Source organism: Jatropha curcas, chromosome 3 (genome assembly GCF_041381405.1).
Source record: "Jatropha curcas cultivar XTBG-Jc1 chromosome 3, XTBG_Jcur_1.0, whole genome shotgun sequence".
Classification (NCBI taxonomy): Eukaryota; Viridiplantae; Streptophyta; class Magnoliopsida; order Malpighiales; family Euphorbiaceae; genus Jatropha; species Jatropha curcas.
Genome location: NC_143153.1, coordinates 29,188,424 through 29,210,537, shown reverse-complemented (window position 1 = coordinate 29,210,537; position 22,114 = coordinate 29,188,424). Strand labels below are relative to the sequence as shown.

The 22,114-nt window shown below is 32.9% G+C and overlaps 2 protein-coding genes across 4 annotated transcripts; both read right to left on the bottom strand.

The window, feature by feature from the left end:
• Nucleotides 1-2,462: 2,462 nt before the first annotated feature.
• Nucleotides 2,463-9,628, bottom strand: LOC149497879 (putative sphingolipid transporter spinster homolog 2). Of its 2 annotated transcripts, none has more exons than XM_089719706.1 (16): nucleotides 9,356-9,628; nucleotides 9,077-9,208; nucleotides 8,806-8,907; nucleotides 7,921-8,025; nucleotides 7,748-7,823; nucleotides 7,561-7,635; nucleotides 7,289-7,391; nucleotides 7,117-7,182; nucleotides 6,847-6,895; nucleotides 5,959-6,056; nucleotides 5,711-5,787; nucleotides 5,467-5,580; nucleotides 4,738-4,857; nucleotides 4,255-4,383; nucleotides 3,726-3,804; nucleotides 2,463-2,713 (listed from the first exon to the last, which is right to left on the bottom strand). In XM_089719706.1, exons 1-16 carry the CDS (start codon nucleotides 9,412-9,414, stop codon nucleotides 2,598-2,600), a joined length of 1,500 nt encoding a protein of 499 aa, XP_089575832.1. In that variant the 5' UTR covers nucleotides 9,415-9,628; the 3' UTR covers nucleotides 2,463-2,597. The 2 variants fall into 2 exon arrangements, with proteins under 2 accessions (XP_089575832.1, XP_089575833.1); XM_089719707.1 differs by having other exon boundaries at nucleotides 6,865-6,895.
• Nucleotides 9,629-11,103: 1,475 nt separating this feature from the next.
• Nucleotides 11,104-21,494, bottom strand: LOC105639918 (UDP-Glycosyltransferase superfamily protein). Of its 2 annotated transcripts, none has more exons than XM_089719218.1 (20): nucleotides 21,332-21,494; nucleotides 21,206-21,256; nucleotides 21,063-21,096; nucleotides 20,891-20,939; nucleotides 20,631-20,759; nucleotides 19,991-20,195; nucleotides 19,451-19,585; nucleotides 17,983-18,087; nucleotides 17,718-17,816; nucleotides 17,071-17,200; nucleotides 16,242-16,292; nucleotides 16,046-16,156; nucleotides 14,684-14,793; nucleotides 14,276-14,444; nucleotides 12,997-13,083; nucleotides 12,697-12,765; nucleotides 12,237-12,350; nucleotides 11,718-11,779; nucleotides 11,523-11,619; nucleotides 11,104-11,436 (listed from the first exon to the last, which is right to left on the bottom strand). In XM_089719218.1, exons 1-20 carry the CDS (start codon nucleotides 21,433-21,435, stop codon nucleotides 11,317-11,319), a joined length of 2,031 nt encoding a protein of 676 aa, XP_089575344.1. In that variant the 5' UTR covers nucleotides 21,436-21,494; the 3' UTR covers nucleotides 11,104-11,316. The 2 variants fall into 2 exon arrangements, with proteins under 2 accessions (XP_089575344.1, XP_089575345.1); XM_089719219.1 differs by having other exon boundaries at nucleotides 21,063-21,091; nucleotides 21,332-21,470.
• Between the last annotated feature and the right edge of the window lie 620 nt (nucleotides 21,495-22,114).

The following is a 22,114-nucleotide window of genomic DNA, read 5'->3' as shown; positions in this document are numbered from 1 at the left end:
TTAAAAATCGAAAAGATTTGTTTGTATGTGAGCTGGAGAGTTTTTTGGAGCGATAGTGACCGTTTGATTTGTATGGGCGATCGAATTTTTTAAATTTTTTGCGTTATACGTTGAAGAGTTGCGGGGCTTATTTAGTTTAACCGCTAATAAATGCTGATTATTTATTGCTATTAATAACATGTAAAAATAATCAATAATCAATAATAGTAATTTTTTAAAAAAGTTATATTATTTAAAAGTTAAAAAATTTTATTTTAGAAACAATTTTCACATATTTAAATTATAAAAATTTTTAAAATGGATAAATAATAACCCTTGACTATTTAATTTATACAAATTCAAATTCATGTAGTATTTTTTACAGAAATTGACTTATGATATCCTCCATACTGAAAAAACAATTACAATGAATTTTCATATTTTATTATTTTGCATATTTCAAATTACAAGTAGTATTGCTGTTTTTTTCTTTATCTCCGGTAATTAGATGTATTTTATTTTATTCTTCTTTGTCATTATTTAATATAATTTTTATTGATCTTTCTATTTTTTTTATAAAAATATAAAAGTTAAAAGGTTTTTAAATATTTAAGTGCTTGCGTCATGAGAATTTTCATCAATTTAAATGAAAAAATTAAAACTTGAAACTTTCCTCTCCATAAAATTTTAAATAAAGCAATAGAAATTAATCTAACTATGATAAATTATTTGATTCTTATATACTTTTTCAAATATACAAATTATAATACTATTTAAAATTTTAGTTTAATGAGATCAGACTCGAAATTTAGTTTCAAAACATAAACTGTAATAATTTATAACAAAAAATATTTGGATGCAATTGGTATTTTTATGAACTAACTTCTATTTAACAACCACATCCTCTTATAATAAATTTTAGACCATTCACCACTTTTTTTTTTTTACTATTAAACTTAAATATAACAAGAATAAATAAATAAATATGGCAAAATCAAATCAGAAAATACATAATAGGGAAAATTATAATTGCATTCCTGTCTTTTACCATAATATATAACACTACATCAGCATTTTAAAAATCATATAATTTTATTCCTATCTTTTGTCTTTATTATATTGTTATATCTTTCTTTATAGATGAATTACTATGTTATCCTTATATTTTGTATTTATTGACTATTTTATTACTGTATTTTATCAAAATTAACTAACCTGTCTGTGTATTTAATAGAAAAAAAAACACAAAAAAATTGATAGAAAAATGTAATTTTGCAAGAGAGACAAAAGATAAGGACTAAATTATATATTTTAAAAATTCAGTGACAATATATACTAAAATATTTGTGAGTTTCTGACAAGTGACAGCCACATTGATTGTCTTTGGATCAGAGACCATAAAACTGCAAATCCTATCTAGAAATATTCATGTACAAATATGTACCTATGAACATGGAGGAATGGAGAATGTGAATGTAGAGAGAGTGGGGTCTTTCTAGGTCAATCACTAATCTTCATGTAAAAAATAAATAAATAAAAAAAGAAATAGTAGCAAGGTAGTTGGAGGACATAAATGAAAATTTTATGATTTTCTGAAGACACGTAGTCGTTGACTATTTAGTGGTGCATTCTCTCTTTTAAACAATTTTTTTCATTTATTAAAAAATCAGCAAATTTTACTGATTATTATTATTTAACTAAAAACAGTAAGTTTTAATGTTTAATTTACAGAAATTGGGTGTTAGTGTTCCTGCAATGATTTATAATATTTGAAATTTACATTTATATGAATTTTGATATTTATATTTATAATATCCTTTATAAAGAGTTAGGGAACAGCACACCATAGTACGTAAAATGAGTAGACTGTAAACAATCCAATGGGACACAGATAGATGAGAAAACTCACGTGAAGGAAGTAAATAGGCCACATTCTCCACTACACATATGACAAAATTGGCATCTGGTCGGGCCCTTCCAACTTGACAATGTACAATGTACGAAGTTCTTGATTATGTCCAATTAATACATGAGTCTCTTTATTTTTAAAAATTACTGTCATCTTTAATTTTTGATTTTCGTCTCAATATCAGACTCTTCTGTTCAAGAAGTAAAATTTTTTTTCATTAAGTTCTAAGTGAAAGGATTAAAATATCATTTCAGGTCATCTTTTACAAACTTAAAAAGAAGAGTATTTTGATATTTCATTTGATATTTAACCGGCAAAAATTGCGCTTTTTAGATGAAATAATGTTACAGTTCACGAAATTAAGAATTACTTTTTAAAAATAATAGAACTCGTCTCATAGATCTTTTCTTATTTTAATCGTGCCAAACAAGGGATTTTAACTAAATCCATGGATTAATCCAAACACAGCCAAGAACCCATCTCTTCCTTCCTCTTTTCTTCTGCTTTTCATGTTTCTTAGTAAAAATAGATGCCAATAGTTTGTCTTAAAAAGTAGAAGCAGGAAACATGTAACTTAATTAAGAATCAAGATTTATTTAGTACTATTTCTTATAACATTTACATGTAATCGTTAAAGGCTATATACAAAAAATAAATTACAGTCTTTACAATACATGTGAGGATGAAACTAAAGGATTGTGAAAATTTGTCATACATCTGAGCCCCCGTTCTCTTTAAGCAATGGCTCCAAGCTGGCTTTTGCATATATGGAGCCTTCAATTTCTCTATCCTCATTAGACAAGTCCACACTCTTTATAAAAACCCCTGTCCAAGAATACAAGTCACTAAACTGAACAACAGAAAAAGGCTATTCAAACAGCATGACAAACGGTTCTCATAACTAACTAAATGTGCACTTCTACTAGTGGTGTTAGTCGACGTACAGAAGTAGGAAAAGTTTCAAACTGGGGTTGATGCAAGATGATTATCACGCCCATGCTATGCTGACTGGAAATGTCTAGGCTCAATATCTATCTTTAAATATAAAAATTTTTCAGATCAAATCAGAGAACAGAGAACAATTCCTTGTTCCCCCAGATTTCAGAATTGTTGAAGTTTAGCTACCAACTTCTATGGGTGTTCAAAAAGGATTGGAGAATTAACACATGAAATTTAGAGATTGGACATTTCATTATATTCTGCAAATTTGAGCGCATCCGTGGTGGCTCAATTATACAATATGGATCAGGTAAGCCTCTTAGACAATGCACACAAGAAGAGTAGTCATAGGAAGGGGATAAACCATAATCCACTGCTCATCTATTTGTCTATTGATTTCCTCATTCAGGAAATAAAATAGATGCATGTCCTGTTGAGACAAATTTGTAACTTTCCATCCTCTTGTTGGGTAGGTAGAGATCTACATCCAGGGTAAGTAAGATCTAGCAGAACAAGGATCACTGTGTAAATACATTTCATGGCATTTCAATTTCATTTCTAGAAGCCAATATCCACACTTTGTATTCTCATTTGTATTTTGCTATCTCAATGCATTTTACAAAATTTGATTTGGCTTTGAAATTCTGAATATCATACAGAATGTGAGAAGCATAAAACAAATAAACACAGTAGAAAAACCACAATCGTTCAAGCAATGAATTCCATGGAGTTTTCTTATCTATTTCTACTATGGAAAGAGAGAAGAGAGCCGGATTTCTAACAAAGTCAATGGCCTTGCAAGAATATGGAAGGCCTCCAGAAATTGAAATGGAAGAAACAAAAAAAAGTCAATCAAAGAAACTAATCAAGAATGCAATATTAATTGTCAACCACTTACCTATAAACCATATTCCAGCAGCAAGAAACAGAACAGCTGTCAGAATAAGTGCTGTTGACCTCCAATTGTTGATGTGATCCTGTGTATGAAATTTGGCAAATATCAAAAATATGCTGATAAAAATTTATGCCTAAAGCCAGAAATTAAAAAAAGAAGACCTCGCATGAAAAAGAAAAGAAGCTGTAAAAGAAAAAGGATAACCTACAAAGGCTATTTTGGTAAACAAAAACAACAGAGAATATCTTGGTAAGCAACCAACCTAAGGCAAAGATTCCTCAGGATGAATTACAAAAAGCATGAGTTCCTTGCCAAAAATTGAATGTAGATTATCTTGGCGAAAGGAATGGTAGCAAAAGGAACTCTTTTTTCGAAAAAATAAAAAATGGCAAAAGGAAGATCTGTAAATCATATTATTTGATATCAGAGAGCAACAAGTAACAATTTGTGTCATTATTGATGATGTGAATACACATCACAAAGTACTATTGACTTGCTCAAAAATATAGTTGAAAGGGATTCTGAAGCACACCTGGAGAACCCCAACAAGTGGTGAAGAAGGCACATCGCCAAGTATGTGAATTGATACAGTTGAGATAGCCATAGATAGTGGTCTCAAACCAGGTTTGACACAATGAAGACACACATAATTCACTGGAGCCTGCAAAAGGAATCCCATATCGTTGATAACACATATGCCTAGGTAAACAAACAAACTGGGTGGCACACAAATGACTTTCCCACATCAGCAAAATTAAATATTTGCACAAACATAAAATCCAGCAGATACAACAAAGAAATTAGTTACTGCAAGAAAGAACTCATTCCTCAAAGATAAAAAGTATATTGAAGTCAATGATCTTAAATAATGGAACAGATGAAGAATGTAGACACAATCCTTCATTAGCACTAGCAATGTCAATGTGTTTAGGTCCTATCCAAAAAAGCAAGTATTAGTGTGCACAAGTTGGCATTTCTGGAAGTTTCAAATAAAATAGCTGGATTAGAATATTACCTGCGTGGCAAATACAAGTAGTTCACCCACAGAAAACAGGACAATAAAACCGTACAAGCTCTTTAGACAGAAGGCAGAGAAGCAAAAGATTGCACCCAGAAATGTTGCTCCAGAGAGAAGCTGCGTCACAAGCCAACAAGGACCAAATAGTAGAAGACATCAAAAACATGCAGTCATGCAAATTCACAAATTAATCTATTTGCTAAAGCATTTTGCAATTAAAAACAAACAATAAGTGAAAATCTGTGCAGGCCCAGGTAAAAGAGTCGTATCTGTGAAGGCTTTTTAAACTCGTTAAAGAAAAGAGTTCCTAGATGAATGCTATGAACTAAATGAGCCCAAGGGAAACAAATAAGTTTCGGTTGCATTCAACAGGGATTGAAATGAGTAATTTGGATCTGGCTTTAGCTTATTACTTGAATGAAGCCTATACATAGTATTCATTTGTCCATTAAATTCATAAAGGGAATGAAAACTTATCCAAAAATGAATTTGAAAATACCTATAAATGGATAGTATAATATACACTTTACAATTAGCTTTGATAATGTTCTCTCTCTTCATAAATAATTTTGAAATTTTAAGTAAAAGGTAGGATTTAAATCCTTGATTCCAAATTTCCCCTCAAATTCAACCTTCAATATTTCAGATTTTGAAATACAGCAATTTACACGTCATAGAAATTCGGTCTACACAAAGATGTCCTGTAATATATCCTGTATAACTGACCTTAAAAGCATTGGAGATTGTAGCATTCATGCGATCAAGTATGATGCCTCCAGCTAAGGTTCCCAGGATTCCACAAACAATTGTAATTCCTCCAAACATCAAATCCGCATTACTCTATCAAAAACGTCAGACATAACAAGTTCATCACATCATATAGCAACAAATAAATTATATAAGGACTTGCAATCAGAAAAATACCATCAAATGAAAATAGTTAAAAAGAAGAATTAGCAGTTAAAAATACCATATGATATATATTATAACCAGCTTTTGGTCCCCAGTACGAGTATGCTCCAATTACAAAGTTGTATGATACATAACCTGACAATTAATTAACAGGTAAGAACCTAATCTCCATAAATAATAAATTCATGCTCTAGTGAGCATCTGGTAAAAATATAACGAAAAAAAAACACAAGTATAATGAAGCAATACGTTGAATAAATATTTACTTATAAAGCACAAACAAAGAATAAGGAAAAGAAAAGGCACCTAGAACATTTACAACATAAACTTTGTCAAGCAAAAGCACTTTCATATCCCTTGAAAATTGTGATAACCGATGTAAAATTGCAGGAGTGACCTCCAACCTGCCATGCACAAGAGTAACAACCAAGCTATATCAGTCGAATAATCAAATATTGGTTAATTACATATTCTTGCATTTTATATTGTGAACTGCAGGTATGTAAAATATAGTTCAGAGGTCATCAACATTCAATAAAATTACTAGAAAAACCAAAATCCTAAGAAACTCGCTACTCCCTTAAGAATTTGCAGACTCTGTACATGAGTTTGACTTGTTAAGGAGAAAAATCTTTGGGTTTATTAATAAAAACTAAGATAATTCACACAAACTTCGTCATGCACAGTACTTAAATTTTTTCTGTCCTTTCTGCTGCGTGCCATTCTGTTTTGATTTATAGAATAAGTATATTAGAACTTCAAGATTTCTTTTTCCATTTTTTTTGGGACACTATACATGTCAAAGCACTAACTAGTTAGAAATATTTAGATCCTAGGATCAGCAAATTCATTTGTTTGCCAGGACCCAGGGTAGCTGGCTTGGGGCAGGATTCTCAAGTGAAACATCTCTTTAGTAATTTGAACTCAAAAGTTTCTCAACAAAACATGTTATCCACAGTAATGCAAAAAATAAAAACAACTGATGATTGCTTTGGCATAAAAATTTCCATGATTTACCATGCAGCTTTACATTTTATTTGAATTTGGAAAGTCTCATTCTCCATTTGTGTTCCCTGGTTCCTTTAGTCCCCCCCCCCCCTCTCTCTCTTCTTGCTTCAAAAACTTTTTAAATAAAAAATTCACTCATTATGCACAAAGTGACAATACATTCAGCAGAAAATAAGATCCACTCACTTTGAAGCTTTAACATACCCTTGACTGTCGATATCTTCATTATCATTCTCTGCAATAAGAAAATAATAATTAGCATCCAGGAAAAAAGATAGTTCTTGCAAGCAGTAATTATCTTCAATTTCATTTGTCAGTATGTACACCTTGTTGGCTGTTTGAATTCAGTATGTATAGAAAAATCATGGCTCTACTGCCAAGTGAGCTTCTCATAAGACCATACCAGCAATTGAAGTAATGAATAATATCAACAAAATAACGAGGAACATGTAGCACCTGCAACTGTAGAAGCAACTGTTTCGCATGATGCCAATGCCTTCTTTGAGTCAATAGGAGCAAAACCTGTCGTTAGAATGTCATTCGCTATGAATACAAAGTTAAAAGACTCCAAAACAGATTCAATCAGATTTTCAAATACAGATGAAATGATGAATAAAAAACACAGCACCTTTCAGCTGCAGAGGTTTCATGACAAATCCCAGAACAGCAAATGGAAGCATCAGAAGTGACTCACCCCAAAATGCATAACGCCAGTTAAAATGGTTTCCAACCTAAAAATGCAGAAGGTGATGCAATCACAAATTTCACTAGAACAATTGATAACCTAGACTACAAAGGCACTTTGACAAAATAAAGACAATAAAGGCTGCAACTCTTAATCAAGAAAAGAGACTATAATTGACCTAATAAGAAAAAAATTGGTCCAGTATGTAAACTTACAAATCCACCATAAACATAACCCAAAGCAACTCCAGTTGGTATGCACATGTAAAATGTAGCAAGCCAGGCCGTTTTCTGGAACCAAAAGAAAGAAGAAACTAATATGATTTACATATTTACCAAAGAAGTACCAAATTCAGTTTTTCTCGACTTTTTATAAGGAGAAAAGAAACATAAGAAAACAAACCTGAGCAACAGGAGCATTATCATCAATAAAAGGAGCTGCAAGACTTATGAAAGAAGCCTCACCAACGCCAACCAGCCTAAAAGAGTAAGATTTACACTGTAAACCATTTATAAGAAATACTGATATGAATGAATTGAGCAAAATCTTTTGAACCACTAGCATTTTCCACTTACATGCGGCATATTGCAATAGACCAAAAATCAATTGAACTACCACACCCAGCTGTTGCAAATGTCCAAACAGATAATCCAACTCCAATAAGCCTAAAAGGATTATTACTGCAAGGGTAACAATAATCAAAAAATTGTGGAGCAAATTAGGTAATGCAACAGCAGAATACACAACAATGCATAATACATAGAATACAAAAACAGTGTCTATTTATACATTTCTTCAATAGTATCCTTCCAGTAAATTATGGTCAAATACCAGATTTCAAGATGAACTCGCACAAACTGTGTGAAGTAACATGCTGTTCACTTATTACTATGCATCTATACATTGCTAATCCAAACAAGCTTCAAGAAAGAGCTTGTTAGCTATTAAAACTTTTTCAAAGTACTGTTTCTTTCTTGAAATTTACTAATGATATATTACTTACTCTTTTCTCTATAATATTATAACATAATACGAAATCAAATTTATAATTTGACTGTAGTAGGAAAATAAATTATCAAACATCAAGCACAATGACTGAAATACTCATGATATTTAGAGTTGCAAAAATGTTATTCCTCATGAAAATACAAGGAAAAATAACTACAAATTTGATACATCCAACCTTTTTTTATAACTTATTAGAAAAAGAAAATGACAAGATAGAACGCAATATATAGAGGAAAAAAAAAACCTTAATTATTCAAAATATCAAAAGAAACCACTAAGAATGGTTTTAAGATGGTTAACAACCAACAACTGTCAGCCATTAGCTATTAGCAACAACTAAGCCAAAGAAAGACCACCTATCTTTCTCAAAAACATAAAAGAATATTTCCATGATATTGAATTCATGCACAAAAGTGTAACTAAAGCACCTAATGTACCACACAGCTGCTTACCTCTTGGCCAAAGAAGCAAATATCGGAGAAGCCACAAGAAGTCCAACCATAAATGCAGATGATAGGACACCATCTTGGAAATTGTTCAAGTTAAAATCTCCCCTGAAAGCAAAATAAATAGCAAGTAATTAAACCCAAAAGCATACATACACACATCACGCTTTAACAACTAACTAAAAGTCAGAACCAAAACTTTGCTGATAAACCGCAAACTACTACAAAAAGGGGGAAAACCCCCAGAATACAAAGAAAAGAAAACAATAAATCTTACTGAATTCCACTGCCGGAATTGCAAATTCCTTTATCATCGCAAGTCCTAATACTCCCATTAACTCCATTGCTTGCTATTGCACCGCGATCCACATAATTTATCATATTAATCACACAAAACATCATGAGCAACCTGGGAAAAGAAAATAGAATCCATCAAAACATGTACAGTTCCATTTACTTCACAAGCTTAAGATCACAGCAATATTAAATTGGAAGAACAAGTAAATAAACTATAGCAAATGGTTCGATAATTGAAGTCAAACCGTAGAAATTGTACCTCTGGGGAGTGAACCATGAAGGAGAGGAAGATGGATCGTTTATTGACGGCCGAGCCATTGAGGAGGAGATCGAGTTGAATTGGTAGCTCCGTTATGGTATTTTGATTGTTGGGTGAGGCTTTGAAGTATTGTTAGTTTGTGTTGGGTGTTTGGTTGCATTAAAAGGTCTCCGCTTTGTCTGATTTCTAAGCAATCATTTTCTCTGCTAAAGAATCGAAAGTTCAACTGTTTCCCTCCCGCAGGGATATTCCCCTCTATTAGCACAGTGCTGTTTGTCAATTACGGATAAGAAATAACTGTAAAATCAATGAAATTTAATTAAAATTACCATTTAATACTTACAGTTTGAAATAATAACTAATAAATCCCTGAAATTTCTTTTATATAACTTTTACTGCCCATTTTCGGTCAAACTTCGAACACCCCTCCATTTTTTTTATGAAGTGTTTCTTGAATGATCTAAAATCGATACAATTCTAAATCCATAGTTTAATCGTAATTTCTAATAAAAATTAAAATTATAAATTAGGACGTATTTTTAAAAAGTTTATTATTTAGTTATTCTCCTAATATAAATCATTTAATTTTATTGTTCATAATAATTATAACTTTAATATTTTTCTCATTAAATCTCAATTTTGTATGTTCAAATCACTTTACTTCTTTTTTACTTTAATAAAATAGCTTTTGCAAACTTTGATAAAATTTTAAACATTTACTTCACTTGGTAAATTTCATTTATAAATAAACTCTAAGTAAATTTTATTTTTGATAAAAATTTATTTGCTTTTCTTTCTTAAAATACCTTTAATTTTCATATATAAAAATTCATTTATAAATAAACTCAGTAATTGTTTCCAGGCCCTTCTGTCAAAATAAATATGCACCAATAATTCCACTTCATACTTAAAATATCTAATCTTCCACGGAAATTGGAGAAAACTAAATACTCCTAAGGGAACCGCTGTTATAAGAACGTCCTTATATAATTAAGAACATATATACAAAAGCCTTTATTTAATTTACATACTAGTTTCTCTTCATTACTTTCCCTTCTAATGATTAATCTCCATGACCTTATCCCGCAAAAACATCTTTCATGCTCTCTATTCATCCATCTTTTGCCATAATTTTTTTTCATCAACTCCTTGTCAGGGCCAAAAGCTCTTGCAGACTTAATTATTGACTATCAAAAAGTATATCTTACAAAAAAAAAAAAAGATTAAAACTACAATATGAATGGACACGACAGGCGAAGCACGAACCTCACCTAGCCTAAACAGAACAAAGCTTTACATCTGAGGATTTAAGCCCCTTATTGCTTAATTTAACTGCATTTCATCTCTGCTCAAGTAAGTTACCTTATTGCCTTGATGGATGGATACGAATTACTTTTAGCTTGCTTGTTCGTAGATAAAGCGGGATTGTCTCTCATTTCAAGGCATAACTTGTGTCTATGCGCTTCGTATTCGCTTAGAGTTCGCTCCAACAAATATAGCCCCCCTACCCCTCTGGTCCATCCCACGGGCCTCTTATCTACTCCCATTCGATCACGACGGCAGGAAACAAGCCAAAATAAAAAAAACTCAAATTGGGTATAATCAGGCTCGAACTAATAACTTTCATCACATCAAGGTGACACTCTACTGCTGAGTTATATCCCCTTGCCCCATCGAGAAAGAGAACGCCACTATTCTTGAACAACTTAGAGTCCGGCCTTCCTTTCGTACTATTACGAATACGAAAATAATGGGAAAATTGGATTCAATTGTCAACTGCTCTTATCGGAAACAGGATTGACTACAGATTCGAACCATTGCATAGTTTCATAACAGAATTTGTAACTTGCTATCCTCTTGCATAGCATATGAAGAAATTAGCTAGAAACCTCCACAAGCTTACCTACATAGGCATCTAATATATACATATGAATGTGACGACATGTACAGTTGCATCTACTTCACAAACTTTTTATGGCCGAGTACCCAGAAACATGAACTTCGTAGCATTCTGCGCCCCAGGAGAAGTCTATCGCCATGGCATTTACTATATTTTGCTTCCATTTTGATGGGTTGTTCTTCTACAAGAAAGTGTCCCAACAGAAATCATTTAGAATTGAAACAAAGGGAAGGGAACTATTTTTCCATCACCATGAAGAATACTTACAATTTCTTCGAGAGCCTCGCTCAGAGACATATTTCCATATGTAGAGCTAATGAACTTTGAGAATTCAGTGGACTCTTGATCATGATCTACAAAATGTCTGTTCCAAAAATACGTTATTTTTTATTTGTGTGTAATGAGAAGGGAAAGAAAAGAAGAAAATGCTTGTTACTGCTTAAGAGTTGCAAGGTATCTTACCTGACTATGTTCTCATCAGAGGTCACTATAACTGGAGCTGCTCCATACTTCAAAGCTTTAAGCTTCATTTTAGATACCCAAATAAATTACAAGCAAGAAAGTACCAAAGAATGTAGATTTATCATATGAGTGACACATAACCTTGTACTTTTAAAAAAAAAAAAATTAAAGTATGTCTGTGATATACCACTATGAAAAAAAATTTTCTATTGTTTTAATCCATCCTGGTACATGCAGTTAGAAAGTGCAGAAGCACTTGATTGCAAAAATGTCCAAGCATTCATTCAAATAGAAAATCCAAAAAATCCAGGCACACATGCGGTCATGAAAATTTGTCCATTTATTTTTGGGCACATGTCTCTATGTGGCAGCACTGAGTGGGTCTTTGGCTTTCACTTACTTGCATTTTGTTTGACCATCCAATTGGAAGGGTTAGAGAAACTTTGAGATAAAAGTGAAGTACTGCTTGGTGTATTAGGTGGATATTTCAATTTGACAAAAATAATATGCTAAACTTACTGGTACTTGGAGCAAAGGATCATGGAAAGATTGGCACAATATTATGTCGGATCCTGCAAAGATCAGATGTGATAGAACTTCATCATATTTATTTATGAATCGCATAGATTCACCCTGTGGACAAAGGAGAAAACCAGGAAGAAAGCATAAGTACTCGGCCAAAAACTAATTAGCACTGAACATGAGAGAGAAAAAATAGCACATCTTGTACTCTACAACTAAAGAACTTGTGACTACATCTTGCATTTGGGATAAATGAGGTGGGGACTTCACTAACAAAATTTTAAAGAAACAAGCATATCCCCATGATGCTGAATGTATAATTAAAATTTTTCCATGTATCATGGAAGAGGCTGACTTGTCTATATTCTTAATAAATGTCATGACTTGTCTATATTCTTAATAAATTTCATTTCTTTGGCAAAATAATAAAAAAGAAATGTATGATGCCACCCTGTACCTGCAGCTCTTTCTGTACAGATTCCATTGCCCTGTTTGCACTTGGTATTTTGCTTCCCATGAAGATAAACTGAAGACAATCACCAAACATATCAAATTCATGCAAAGCTACTGCAAGACTGAAAAATTAAAAATGAAAAATGAAAACACCAAATTCACAGAAAGCCTAAACTGATTGCTATGTCTACCAACAAAAATTGAGAATTATTCTTCAAATCATCTGAAGTACTCTCAGGATATCAGCCAGTATAGAGTTTGTGTAATATTTAGAGCGGAGTTTCATTTTCTGAAATGGAAATACCTGGACCGTGTTGCTGGCAGCATTCCAAACAACTTCCTTCAAGCTATCCAGATAAAGATCTGATAATTCTAAGAAGATACATCCTACCTGACCAATATCGATTTTGCTTTTCAGGTAACGTTCAGCCAGGGAAAGAAAAAGATAAATATGCTACACATTTGATACAATGAAAGAATTTTATCACATTCAACATTCTTTAAAATGGCTTCTTCTTTTTCTTAAATGAAATACATTTAGTTCGAGGATAATAGTTGTTTGGCAACATTGTAGATGCTGAAGTTAAGGACACCAATATAGTGCTGAACTCTAAGTAAAGTAAAATATCAACTTCAAAAGAATAAAACAATAGATGCATTTCATGAAATTCCTATGCCCCTGGCAGAATAAGAGAACAAGGAAAAACAAGCTACTGAAGCATTAAATTGACACCAGAATGTAGGTCTCATTACGGTATCTACCAAGCTGACAGTAATAATATCTTTGCCATTTTCCTCACCTAGATGCCAAGAAAAGTTCCAGTTGCAACATATTTCATGCATCAGATATAAACTAATGGCCAAGGAACCCATTCAGAGTCAGTGAATGTACAAGAATGCTTTGTTTGATTACATGGCACATTGTGTGAGAAATCAAAGGCCTTTAAAAGACATGATTTGTCACATCAGGAGCTCCATTCTGAATGCTGGCTGGTACAACATTGTGTCACATTGGCAAGTGGAACCAAGGGCTTGTCAAGTTTTGCGCTGTAGGAGACCTTAAAATCTCATAAGCATAGATAAAGCGTTGTTTGTACATTTCATGGACACTCAACTGAAAACCACTAAATATAATATGGGCATAGCAGTTGACTGATCTGATGCACTGACCTAAGCTAAGACAACTATCCCATGATTAATGTGCTCAACCCAGAAACTCCACAGAGCATGCAACTTCCATAATACAAATAGTAGCCTAGGACAGTAATAAGGAACAACAGGACCAATCACCAATGAACTTGATTACATATTAGGTCAGGATTTCAAATATATTCCTAAAATGGCAACTTCCAAAAATCATACTCAGGATTCTTGGCCACTATCATTCACTCTGGAGTCATGCACCTATGTAACCATTGAACGCATGTCGTATGAACTTAAGATGCCATTTTCCCAGACAATGAGTACATTTTTTTGACAGCATCCTTTCCAAGCCACATTTTGGAGTCAATGATTTATATTACTTTCAATTTCATACTACATCAAACATTCAAAAAATTCAAGACCCTTTATAAGACACTTACAATAACAGTAGAAGAGTTTTGGGATAATCCCAGGCGTTGCTGCAATGCAACTTTGCAAACAGCTTTCCCTTTCATGTCATCTTCACTATAATTTTGTGGCAGAAATTTATCCGTAGAAGGATCCCATCTGGAGTTGTCAAATCCACAAGGAGTAACAAGCAACTTGTCTCTATAACCAAAAGTCAGTGGAAGAATTTATTAAACTAAAAAAAGAAGAGCAAAGGATAAAAAACTAGAAGATATATGCAAAGCAAACGTTTCCAGAAAAGCATCTGTTAATTTACAAAAGAACAAAAAGCAACAATATTAATCCATTGACTATTTGTGGTTAAAAATTTCTGCTACATTCAGTTTGCATAGTGAGGAAAAACACAAAATGGAATCAAAAAGGACAGCTGCACAACTTACCTGTGAATGGATAATGTAGGTTCTAACCCGTGACCCAAACTACGAATGATTCTGCCTTTTGAATGTACAGATGACACTATCGCAACTTTGTTAGAGTATACAACCCCACCCTGCAAATATTGTAGCACATAAAGTATTCAAGTGATACCAGATGGCAAAGGAATAAGAGCTGAATAAATTATAATGCTTTAATGCGTCCATCAGTTAATGGATGAACCAAAATTATAATAATGCAGATATAAGCCAGCCAACTTGAGTATCAACTTCAAGGATGATTTGTAAGGGGGGCAAAATTCAAATGTGAGAAAATAAGAATTTCAATAAAAATTAATTGAAATGAGAAAGAGAATATTTATATAAAATGATCAGGCGACCCATTGTTAAGTTCTTTGCAAATTTATCCTAAATTTAGAGATAAATTTAAATTGCAAATTAATTTCACTGGACCGTACCTATGGAATAATTAATTTTAGCCTATGTTTTAGTTATTAAGAACTTATTTAATTAGAAGTAAAATAACTTATAAGAGAAAAATTAGCACAAATGCAACCCTCACCAATAAATCCATCTGTTTATTGACATATCCTTATATAATGGCCAATTTGAAGTTAATTCACTGGCTGTAATTGCACCACCTAGAATTATGGTCCAAATTTTGTTATATCCAAAGTATAGGAGTAGGACATAATTGCAAATTAAGAAATGTTCATTTTTTTAAATTGAACCTCAAATATGTTTTAGACCTTTTTGAACTGCATCTGTATTTCAATTCCCAAATAAAGACAAGCCCACATGCTGCTGATAAACAGGCACACATGCAGGGTGACAACCCAACAACAAAATTTAAGTATGATAGTTTATGAATAATGGCGAAAGTTTTCTATACCATTTTAGAGTAGCCAACCTAAAAGTTGCAATTGCAACAATGCCTTAAAAACTGTGTAAGACCATATGAAAGGCCATTTATAACTAGTAAGGCATGATTGTAGATAAGGATACTACTCTGACCATTCAACAATGGTAGCATCCAATGTTCTCAATATGCATGCTCGTTTGATGATTGACATGTAGCAAATAAAACACAATTTACTGACTTCTCCAATACAAGAGATGAGCCAAAAAAGGGGCTCAAAAGACATCCTTTTGAGATGGTCAGTCATGATTTAGTTGGGTCGCATAGTTCAACAGTTCTTTGACACAAACTGGGAGTAAAAACAACAATGCTTTAATCATATGGAGTAAAAGAAGTGAAAGATAACACCTACCATATAGAATGAAAGTGTTGGCTAAGTATTAGGATAATGACCTTTTATTAAGAAGGGACAGAAAGCAGAAAGCGATAAAAATTATCAACAATATTACCTTTAGGATATTGACAAGATGTGTCTTAGTATTATCTTGCAAGCGATCAGGACGGTGAAGTTTACCAGGATCAAGTCCACACAGTTCTAGCTTATCAGGTTGCTCAAGACACTAAAACATCATAGTGCATATTATACAGTGCCACAATGAAAAGACAATTGAAAATTGAAGCCAGAAAGGAGAGATGGAAAAATACCTGTGAATACAACTCATGACAAGTCAAAAATATTCTTGTACCTTCAAGCCCCTGTACATACAAAAACGTATTTATCATAATCATATTTCTTTTCCTTCTGATCATCTGCCAGAAGTATTAGAAAATTTAAAAAGAAAGTTAATTGTAAAATGAGAACATGTAGTACGGTGCATTCATTATCTGATGTTAAACGATACTTCTAACCAAGTCAGCCCTTTCTCACCCTAAACCAAAGGAAATTGTGTCACAGGAATAAATTTTTAAGTGTTCCAGAAATCTAAGCTTTACATATCGAACATCATATTTACTAAACAAAAGGCTAGAATGGTTTTTCCAGTGGTTCAACCATGAATCCCCTAGAATCCTCTTAATTAAAAGATAGTCCTGCGCAGTAAAACAAGCAGCATTTTTCTCTGGCCATTCTCACAGCTAAAATTTTCACGCTCAAACTCCAGGCTACAGGATGTATCATTTTCATCAGAGCAAGGGTGGCCAACATTGTGCATAGAATTGTCCAGGCTTGCAAACTAGTTCAAAACTTACAAAATGATGGGGAAAAAACTTAAAGATAGAAAACATTTTCGTTCAGTGAGTGTATTCAAGTATCCGGATGAAACCTCACAATGCTCACCCTCTACTTCCATTCTTACATGGAGAGACCATACTGAAATTTAAAATGCCAACGTACCTCACAACTAATTGCCCACACAATATACATGAGAGGGAGTGGAGAAAGAGTGTGTCATACGGAAAACGGCTCTAAAAATATATGATTTGTGAAGACGAAAAGAAAAAGAGAAGGGGGGGGGGGGGGGTGTTCATCTTGCACCTGTCTGACAAAAATATCCCAGAAAAGTGGTCCAACAATAGCGGTCTCCCAGTTGTGTATGTGCAACACATCAGGCTTCTTTCCAGATTTTGTTATATAATCCAATGAAGCACGAGAAAAGTAGGTAAACCTGAAAATATCCAATGATAACCACGAACAAATTAATATACCCACAGTTGATGCACCTACCACCATTCCTAGAAATTAATTAAACGGTGCTATACATCTTTATAATGAATAGAGGGAAAATGAAAGAAAAGAAAAATAGCTTCTCTCGAGTCTAGAACTGAGCAATATTAACGAGCATAGAATCCTTTCTGTCTGTATACCTAATTACCCATTAAGCTGGAAACGTAAAACTGGATTTTGAGAACCAAAGCTATAGAAGTTGAATTTTCTTTTTTTTTTTTCCTTTTCCATCAATAATTTGAAGGGTGATGCTGGATTTCAAAATAAAAATCTGTATTGGATTGCATTTTACTTCTTTGTTTAAAATTCAATAATATTTTTAACACTTGCTAAAATTTTGTTATGCAGGACATAAAGTTTTCTGGCTCGACCTTGGGATTCACTCATTAACCAAGCGTAAAAAATTCAACAATGAACTATAAAACAAAACATTTGGGAAAAAAAATTAAAGAACTTACCGTTCAAAGTCATCGGAGTAGCCATATACGTTCTTGCGGTTAAAAAAAGATGAGTAGTACAAAGGTTGAATAAAAGTCACTCCTATGCCATTGACAACTCTGGATAATGACCATAACAATGTATCAGTAGAAAAGCTTCAGTAGTGCATGCAATCACTCACCTGTTGAATAATTTCTCATCATGGTGATTACAAACTACAATGGAACTCAATCATGGACAAGAACCTAACTTAAACTTATACATAAGAAAACAATGAAAACTCACCCTGTCCAAATTTTGTTTCCATGCAATTGACCATCAAAATAAGAATAAGACTCTGCCTCAATTTCTCGCAGCCCTTGAATTTCATTGAGGTTCAATGACGTGTACCTGTTTATAAAGTAGACTCCTTCAGGAAAATGAATTGTGAATTTCAGGTTTGGAATCTAATGTATGATAAAGTGGCACATCAAACAGAGAAAAAAAAAAAAAAAAGAAAATTGAAGAAGAAACTTTGAAGATGCAATATCCAACAATTTGGTTCACAAATTCAATGAGGGGAAGAGAGAGACGAAAAGAAACTCTATATGTCAGTTCTGGCAGATACTAACCATATTTCACTGAGACCACAATTGTGTAATCCCCCCACCTCACCTCTCCCAATCTAAATGCCTAGAGAATGGTTTCATTATTAGTGCTAAACCAGGTCCACTGGTGAAAAACAAATGGAATTATATTTCAGGTCCACAATCTAACTTATGATAAAATAGTTTAGTTCAGGATAATAAATTATGAATTTCAGGTTCACGATCTAACTTATGATAAAATAACACATCAAGCAGAAAACATTTGGGACACATCTTACAATCTACAATGAATTGATTATTTGATTCAAATGTTCAGTGATGGGGAAGAGAGAGAGAAAATACCTCTATCTTATCAGTTTTGGCAGATTTTCCACCCCTAACCAATAGTATAAAATTTCATTGAGATTACCATTGTGCAATCTCACCCTCCCAACCCCCTCCACCAAAAACCAAAGAAAAGCTCCTTCCTAACTCACAGTGCAAAAAAGAACAAATTTGCTATTAGTGCAAACTCGAGTACATTGATGAAATGGAATGATACTATAAACCTGGAAAATGTATCATATACCCTTATGGCCATGCATCTCCATTATACGCTTTAGTAAAATGCCAAACCATTGAAGCAGATCAACAGTTTCTAAAAGCTGTTGACAGAACTAAAATTGCAAATCAGAGACACAATTTGAAAGGAAAATGATAATCATGTGTCTATATTTCATCTGTAACCTCATGCACTATAAGAGAATTTTGTTTTTAACATAAAATCAACATCAGCTTGCTTGGCCTATGCGAAAATGAAATTGATCCATCTAGCATCTTGCTTGAGCACAGACACTTTTGCAATATTTTTGGACATGAAAACTTCTCAAAGAATTAATATAAGATGAAATATATGATAAAATTTTCATTTTCTGAACCCGAAAACAAGAATAATGCTGTCAAATATTTTGTGTCAATACCTATAAGTCCTCCCTTAATATACTTTTGGCCTTATTTCACAGAATTAAAAAGAGAGGAGAAAATTGGATGAAGTTATTGTAAGTGAATTTGGAAGATGCATGTTACACTTTCATAGACAGATTCATATATATAACAGTTCAAAATAAATTCCCTTCATAAGGAATCTAACTAAATTTAAAGTACAAAAGACGAGGTGCATTAATTACTTTGGCAAAATAACCTCTACCAAGTGGCCCTTTTTCTGTAAGGCACATGATAATCCTGTCACATATGATGCCAATGATCCAACTTCCATCACTGGTGCCATTTCAGCACAAATATGGACAATGTGAAAACCACTCCTGAACAATAGTTGAAAAGATTTGTCAATAGAGAGGAACCAGTGTTATAAAGGGGGAAGAAGGTAAAAAAGCAATGAATTATAATAAAATCTAGTACATGATTCTCGGGATGTCCAGACATTAGACTCTACAACTCACACAGATTCAGTATATTATCCTTACTTTTCGAAGGGAAAGGAAAAAATATCAGTTGCAAATCATGCATAATAACTGCAATCATATATATATATATATATATATATATATATACACACACACACACACACACACACACATATATCTACTGATGATAGTTTACATACAGTTAGGTTTCAGTTTTGTTGAGCTGTTTCTATAATATAGGCTAGTTTGTTATTCTTAGTGCAAAGGAAACAAAAAACAGTAATTGCTTCAGATTCATTTTACTTTTTGCTTCCATATGAGAAGTGGCGCAGTTCCACAAGAAGCTCAGCGTCACTTTTCTGCACCTTTTCAAAGAACAGATCAGCTACGCTAATTTTGCAATCCATGACTGTCTTTCTCAAATTAGACGCCTCTGCAGTGTTAATCATGCCAGTGAGGACCATTGAGTCTATCCGAAGCAGCAATTCGCAGCACAAAGATTGGTTATCTGGTATAGGTAGGACATCAATCAAACATATTACTTGATATCAGCGGCTGATTAGTCCACAAACAACTTGCACAAATCCCAATTTATGTACTAAAATCCACACAGCTTGGGCACACAAGACTGCCCTAGAAATTCTCAAGTGAAAAGTGATAAGTAATGCTACATCTGCAAGACTTCACAACTAATTAACACTCATCATAACTTAGAAGGCCAGATGACAAAAATTTTTACACTTCTCAGTGACTTACATGCAATCTTGTTTCAAGGATGCAAAACCACAAAAAATTTTAATCCAATGCCAACAGGTACATCATTGGTAAGATGAAATGCAGAGGTGGCATGCTTGAGAACGCAAATAAAAGGAAGAAGAAGATATCATTTCATTTTCATTTTTTTATGCTACTAAATGCAAAATTTCTAGGTAATAACAATCACCTTTTCCGAAACCAGCTTGTTTTTCCGCTTCCAATTGCTCTATTCTATCAAGCAACAACTGTTTCTCTTCATTTACTCTGTTGAGTTCCTCAACAGCCAAAAGACGTTGATTGTTTAAGTACAGAATATCTAAACAACAACACAAAAAGCACAGTCACTTGATTAACTTGAACAGATAACAAAAATTCCAAAAAATTCAAGATCCAAACCAGAAATCATGCAAAATAAAACATGAAAAAGAACATCAAGTAAGGCCATACTTTGCTGAGCTTCTTTGAAGAGCTGCCATATGTGATTATGTTTTGGTTCCTACACAAAATAAGATGATCGAAACTTTTCCTTTAAGAAAAAAAAAAATGATCTAATCTAAAAACTCTCTCCAAGAAACATGATAGTTAGCAAATTAAATGGCTAAAGAAAGCTAGTATGTACCTGAGACATCTCCATACTGTCATGACCTTCTACCCTAAATAACATTTGATTGATTAACAAACAAATTTGTTCACAGGAGGTTTGTGCATATGAAATGTAACATAATTGAATAACAAAGAAACATCAGGCATGAAACCACTCACTCCAATTTTGAGTGAGCTTCAAATAATCCATTGGCTGCCTCTCCATTTTTCCTGCAAAGAAAAACAATTACTTAAACAGCCAACTTTTCAATAAACAGCTGTATAACGTTAAAAATTTTGATTTACATCAAGCAGCAAAGCGGAGGAGCTTTAACGGATAAGCAGTTAGCTACGTTGGCTTTGAGGAAACGGATAGGTGAAAGAATCGTGGCGTTTATCGAAATCTCCATTGTTGAGAATTTCGAGCCACTCCACAAGCAGAGAGAGCGACAGAGAAGTGAAAAGTAATGCGAGATAATTATATATATATATATATATATATATATATATAATAATGATGACGTGGCTATCCCTTTCACAATCACAGTTATTTGGTAACTGCCAAAATAAAAGTGAGTGGTATCCGGTCCGGTTTGGAACTATAATTGGACTAAATGGAATCGAAAAAGAATTTTGACCATTTTGACCTTTTTAGTATTTACTTTTTAATTTTATCAATTATAAAATAAATTTTAATTTTTTTATGATCTTATCATTTACCTATTCTCAAGCACAACTAGAACTTGAGTAGAGTGAAATATTTGAAATCATGAGCGCCTCATTTCTAGCTACTTTAATAGCTAAGCCATTTTATTCTATTATGATCTTATACCACAGTTATTTATATTTATCCGTAGCATAATATTATGATATTTTGGATAATACTATATATTGACCTTTTCAACTATTTTGGATAATACCATTTATTGACCTTTTTTTTTCTTTAGAAGAATTTTGGATAGTTCAGCTATTCATAGTAACTGTTAGCAATTGCACATAGCTGGTATTAATTTCACTAGTATTTTAATAATTAACATATATCATATGATGATACAACTCCATATTTTTTATTTTTTTTTAAGGTAAATA

Coding starts and splice junctions, on each gene's coding strand:
- LOC149497879 (XM_089719706.1), bottom strand. CDS start 9,414: ATGGCTCGGCCGTCAATAAACGATCCATCTTCCTCTCCTTCATGGTTC. Junction 7,392..7,560: donor GTTATGTTTATGGTGGATTT/GTAAGTTTACAT, acceptor CTGCATTTTTAG/GTTGGAAACCATTTTAACTG. Junction 6,896..7,116: donor AGTTGCTTCTACAGTTGCAG/GTGCTACATGTT, acceptor TTCTTATTGCAG/AGAATGATAATGAAGATATC.
- LOC105639918 (XM_089719218.1), bottom strand. CDS start 21,435: ATGGAGATTTCGATAAACGCCACGATTCTTTCACCTATCCGTTTCCTC. Junction 17,817..17,982: donor GGAAACAAAATTTGGACAGG/GTGAGTTTTCAT, acceptor GTCATTATCCAG/AGTTGTCAATGGCATAGGAG. Junction 16,293..17,070: donor GGGATATTTTTGTCAGACAG/GTGCAAGATGAA, acceptor TTGTATGTACAG/GGGCTTGAAGGTACAAGAAT.